The sequence below is a fragment of the Frankliniella occidentalis genome, unplaced genomic scaffold, assembly GCF_000697945.3.
Source record: "Frankliniella occidentalis isolate FOCC.00 unplaced genomic scaffold, Focc_3.1 Scaffold42, whole genome shotgun sequence".
Classification (NCBI taxonomy): domain Eukaryota; kingdom Metazoa; phylum Arthropoda; class Insecta; order Thysanoptera; family Thripidae; genus Frankliniella; species Frankliniella occidentalis.
In genome coordinates, this window is record NW_026267172.1 from 565757 (window position 1) to 571480 (window position 5724).

The window sequence follows — 5724 nt, forward strand, 5'->3', positions numbered from 1 at the left end:
CTCTCTCTCTCTCTCTCTCTCTCTCTCTCTCTCTCTCTCTCTCTGAGCCGACCAGAGGTCCTACGTGTTCGCGGTCACATGAGCCCAGCCATATGAAACAACATTGTTATACCGCATGGCTCCGGGCGGGTCGGCAACAACCAATGTGAGAAGCTTATTACTCCCTTGAAGTAGAAATGATAATTGTTTCTTGTCGTACGACGAGTCTCCGGCAGATCTCTCGGGAAGAACGATGAAGTGATGTAAGATGCGTCTAAATCCCGTCCTTATGCATGAGCTGGGCAGGATTTTGAAATTCCTGAATGTGACCACGTCTACTTGTTATTACGACTCTAGAAACACGACTAACAAGATCGCCGTCGCCGTGATCTAGTTTTTTGCCGCGCACCTTCGCCTTTGGCGGGCGCGCGGGGCGCGTTAGCATTCAAGAGATGGATGCGTGCCATATGACCCGAGGGCAAACAGCGATGAGTGTCACTCGCTCCAGATCGCAACACCGTGTTGGCCGGCGCCGTCTCTCTCTCTCTCTCTCTCTCTCTCTCTCTCTCTCTCTCTCTCTCTCTCTCTCTTCCTCTCTTCTTCCAACACGTGCACAATCTGTCGCACTCCTTTCAAGAGGCGGGAGATGTTGATGCTGCGCTCTAGGGTCACAGGGCAAGTTCAACTGGGCCTAGAGTTGCCTCACCAGGATGTGCAGCGCCGCGCCGTGCGCCCGCGGTGGGACTGCTTTTGTCGGCACGTACCCCTCTAGTGCCGCGGCGTGCAAAACCTGATCCTAGATCGTCGGGGGTTTATGCAAAAGAACCCCCTCCCCCCTCCCGGCCTCTGCTGCCCTCTCGGCTTTCAGCACAGCAGCACCTCGCCGCCACTTTGCTAACCTGTGCTTATATCTAATTTCTGTTTTCAGGTGAGTTTACTACTCGCAAGCGTCCCTCGGAGTGACTCGACGGACGTCGTCGCAGAGTTGCTGTCGGTAAGGTGCATCAGTTTGCACTTCAAGATCTCCGAGCGCGAGAACTTTAGTATCCCAACCAGCAAAGAATAGTATCGCAGACAGACAATCGTTGTTTGGGGAAAAATTCGTAAAAATTACTCTGAAAAACTCAAGTGTCGTACAGTATCACACTGCTTCCAAGTGTAGGACCAGCGTGTACCGCTGCACTGATAAACTAAGTGTTCAACTGCTCAACACTTGCAAGTGTGCAACTGCAAGTTAAATACTTGCAAGTGTGCAATTGCATGTTGAATACTTGCAATTGTGCAACTCGGTAGGTGTGCACTTGCAAGTGTGCAACTCCTCGGTTGAACACTTCCTTAGATTGAACACTCGCTGTGTAGGAAGTGCTCAATCGGGGAGTTGCACACTTGCAAGTGCACACCTACCGAGTTGAACACTTGCAAGTGTACGACTAAGCAGTTGCACACTTGCAAGTATTCAACTGGCAGTTGCACATTTACAAGTGTTGAACAGTTGAACACTTAGTTTATCAGTGTGTTAAAAGTGAACAGGACACCATGTGTAACACAGTTAAAACTGTAGGTCAAGAGGTGTCCGACACTTAGCCCAGCTGGCTCCTTGAGGTGTCGGAAACCCCTTGTCCCATAGTTGTGACTGTAGTTCACGTGGTTCACGTGCTTCTGGACTTATACGTGTTATACTGTACGACGCTTGTGTTTCCAGAGTGAAAGAACAACTATAATCTGATTTTGTATTTATGATTTCACTGTCGGCAAATCGCTGTCGTCCCGATAGTACATTTTAGTATTTTGTCAAAAATTTCAAAAACGCACACCTTAAATAAGCAAAGACTTCATTGCCAGTAATATTTGGATACTTCTGTGGAATGTCAGCCTAAGCTTGATGCAAAACTTGTGTTGTGTATCATCAAAACTTGCTGGCGACGGCGACATACAACTTTCAAATGCATGCCAACTCCAATGTAAGGAGCGTCCCCGTCGCACATGTTGCACTTACCCAAAGTCTCCTCGCCTTGGTCCCCGTCCCGTCGTCAGCGGTGATGCGCCACAAGTGATGGTGCGTGGTGCCGCTCGGGGTCCCACCGGCCGGAGGGGTGGCGCCCGGTGGCGTCGCAAGGCTCTTCTGCGAACAGCCGTTACTGCTGATCGTTGCGCGGCACCGAGGGTAGGAAAAAAAAGACCGGTCAATCGGTATTCGTTGATCGGGTCGGGCTACCTCTGCTAAACTGTGAAAAATAGTCGTAGGTTTTCGGGAAAATTTACCAGGTGTGTCGTAAAATCTCTTTTTTTTAAATTGTATATCGTACAAGCATCTTGTTTCAACTTAAAGTTGATTAACAAGCAAGAATGCTGTCGCGTCGCGAATTTACAACTACAACATACAGGGTGGCCGCTCTGCCCCGTATTTTTGAAAAGGTAGACTAGCCCTCTCACAGACGGAGCGGAGAGGTGGGACTAGGGGACGGGAGAGGTAGGTGCGGGCGCGCTAGTCTACCTTTTTAAAACTACGGGGCAGAACGGCGACACTGTATATTTGTGTATAAACATTACGACGAAAGTAAATTTACGATGATATTTTTCACAGAGTATGTTTTCGAATGTAGTGGGTGAGAGACAAAGAAAACACTATGACATGTGATGTTATAGGGGTCTGGCATCGTTTATTATTTTTTTACATATGGTTGGTGAACATCAGCAACTTTCAAACCATGTCAAGGTTTGCGTAGAAATCTGTCACTGCACCTTAGAATGTTCTTAGCCTCACGGTAGTTTTCTCTGTCGCATGCAGTGGTCAAGCCGATCTGATGTCTACACTATACCGCTTTCACTTGTATTCTTATATAGCACGGGAGTCTCCGAGACTACAGCCCCTTCCACCAATAAATTATATATCTGTGGTAGATTAACGAATGCTTTGAGTCTAGTTATAGTTATTTTGGCACGTGTGATGTCCTTTGTCAGAGATTAACCGCCTATGTCCGTTCCCACTAGTTCTCTCCCACCACTCACCGTTAGCATTTCAAGTGTGCAAACTCCCAAACACTTTCAAATATTCAACAAGTGATTTTCTTTTAAAGCTATTTATAAACTCGTGCATTATAATACGCAAAGTGAGTCAAATATGACGTGTTTGTATGGTTGTAGGGAGAAATAATAAATAATCACCCTAGTAATAACGGTGCGTACGCTAGCTGTCATATATAGGAATGCAATTCAAGATGGACACGCCGTGTGAAATGCGCTCTGCACTTACTTAGAGTGCGTGCTTGTTGAACACTTGAAAGATCGCGTTTGCACACTGCACAGTAATGTTCCAATCCAAACCATCTCTGCAAACACTGTTAAAATCATCCTTGTCGCTTTGAGGACATCCTCGTACCGAACATTGTATGCAAGGGATTGTCTTCATAACGATGAAGATTTTTCTCACAGTGTTTCTCACTCTTTGCAAGTCTCAGACGACCTGTTTTCCCGCTCAGAGAACACGAAAGTGTCACGGATAGGTCATTTCAGTCAATAAAACTTTAAAATGACTGAGTTTTGGCCTAAATTTTGACCTTTCTCGTGACCAACTTAGTTCTTTGGATGTCAATATGACGTGTTGATTGGGAGTGCTGCTAGTAGTAGTCGCCGCCGTGGTTGATCTCGCCCCAGTCCTCCTTGATCATGTCGGACGCCTTCTCGGCGATCATGATGGTGGGCGCGTTGGTGTTGGCGCGCACGATGACGGGCATGATGGAGGCGTCCACGACGCGCAGGTGGCTAACGCCATAGACGCGCAAGCGGGGGTCCACCACGGCCTCGGGGTCCTCGTGCGGGCCCATCTTGCACGTGCCCACCGGGTGGTAGATGGTGGTGGTGTACTCGGTGGCGACGCACGCCCAGTACTCGTCCTCGCCCCACGGCAGGTGCTTGCAGGCGGGCAGCGGCGTCTGCAGCATGCGCGCGCCCGCGTGCACCAGCGGCTTGGTGCGCGACCAGCGCACGCCCAGCTGCATGCCCGCCACCATCACGGCCAGGTCGGGCTCGCGCGTGAAGTACCTGGCGGAAAAGGGTCATTTGTAGGTGCAAATTAGGGTGCAAAACTAAAACTAAACCCATTTTTACGCACAAAGTCGTACGCTTTCCAATAAATTCAATGGAGTGTGTGTGTGTGTACCAAATGCACTGTTGAGTCAGAATTGTGTAAGGCCTGAGAAGAATATTATTACTTGTCTATAAAGTAATGTGCAATCCTATCGTGCGTTGTTATCTGTGCATAAAATTCAGCAAATTCTGTGTTGTTACGATTGAACCAGAGTGCATTCATTTCATATCTATCTCTAGAACAAATTGGGCAGTATTATTTGATGATCTAAATCAAGCCCTCTTTAGAGCCAGTCTTTTGTATTGCTGGCAAAACTAACGTTGTAACAGACTTGTTCACGGATTTTTTTTTTACAAATTTTTTCAATAACTGTGTAGAATTTCTAATGTGCGCAAGCTTTAAACGTAGTTTTTAAAGCAAAAATATGCATATTCAAGCATACATCGTTCGTTTTATCACTTGTACAAAAAGCTAGTGGACAAAACAACTGCATTACTGTTCATTAATCCTTGCCTTCTCAACTATGTGCTATTGTTCTTATATATTACATTGCTACACTCACTATGGTGGGTGCACTACGGTGCACTATTTCTCTGTAATTAGTCCTCAAATCGTTTCAAATGTCGCAGATTCACGAATTTCGGCTCAACTCAGAAGCACACAAATTGGTTTTCGTGTGTATAGCTGTACTTTACTTTGCTAAGCTTATAGCGATCCTTTTTTGTGCTTACTTTGGGTAGATGAGGGGCGGCCCCCACACCGGGTCCGTGTCATTGAGCAGAATATATCCCCTGGACTTCGGCCGCAGCAGGATGGGCCTTATGTTGACGGCGTCGTAGTACACGAGGGGGTTGGCGTTGATCTCGAAGTAGTTCTCCGGGTCGCGCACGAAGTCCTCGGCGTTTCCGGCGTCGAACGCGTACTGGATGTCGGCCAGGTCCGGGTCCTCGGCGTACTCGGTCTGCGCGAGCACCCCGCAGCCCAGCGCGCCGGTGGCCGCCAGCGGGCCCTGGCGCATCCCCTTGGGCGGGGAGATGATCCAGTCGTGTAGGTCGCTGACCTTCTGCTCGTCGTGCACGTCCGTCGCCGTCTTACCCAGCGCCATGACCACCCCGTTCGTCGTGACGTGGTCCTGGAGGTTCTTGCCCACGGGCAGATCGGCCACCACGTGCACGCCGAACTGCGCAATGTGCTTGGACGGGCCTACCCCGGACAGCATCAGGATCTTTGGGGAGTTGATGGCTCCTGTGAACAATCAGAGTCAGTATATCGATAGAGATAGGAACTTTCGCGTTAAGGAAGGGGTTGGTGGAAAAAAGGTGCTTTTTCGGTTTAAAACTGGTAAGATTTTTCAGTAATAGCTTTTTTTGGACTATACTGCACCCATCATATTCGAGTACGGATAGGGTGTTTCCGATCCGAAGCCAACTCGTGAATCCCTAAACATCGATGTTTCGTGCATATGAAACTTTCGGGCCGTTTTTCCAGGAAGAACCTTTTTTCCGTCGAAATATTTTCGTACGGACATGTCAAATTTTGCCATTATCATTAAGAATCCACATAATAATCCATATTTTTTTGCGTTCCCTTTACACGCGCATAGACCTACTTAAGATACAGAAAATAGTAAATAAAATTTGCCTCGTGGGAGGGACTTC

At 48.0% G+C, this 5724-nt stretch overlaps 2 protein-coding genes across 2 annotated transcripts in view; one reads left to right on the forward strand and one right to left on the reverse strand.

Annotated features, from left to right (window-relative positions):
• Positions 1-5724, forward strand: part of LOC113214223 (flotillin-2) — a 203807-nt gene that overhangs the window by 139126 nt on the left and 58957 nt on the right. The window lies entirely within an intron of this gene.
• LOC113214230 (glucose dehydrogenase [FAD, quinone]-like) overlaps positions 2545-5724 on the reverse strand; it is a 12282-nt gene continuing 9102 nt past the window's right edge. The window contains exons 6-7 of the mRNA XM_052266729.1: positions 4798-5311; positions 2545-4020 (exon numbers count right to left, since the gene is read on the reverse strand). Coding sequence (XP_052122689.1) covers positions 3597-4020; positions 4798-5311 — 938 coding nt within the window. The 3' untranslated portion in view covers positions 2545-3596. The remainder of the gene's footprint in view (positions 4021-4797; positions 5312-5724) is intronic.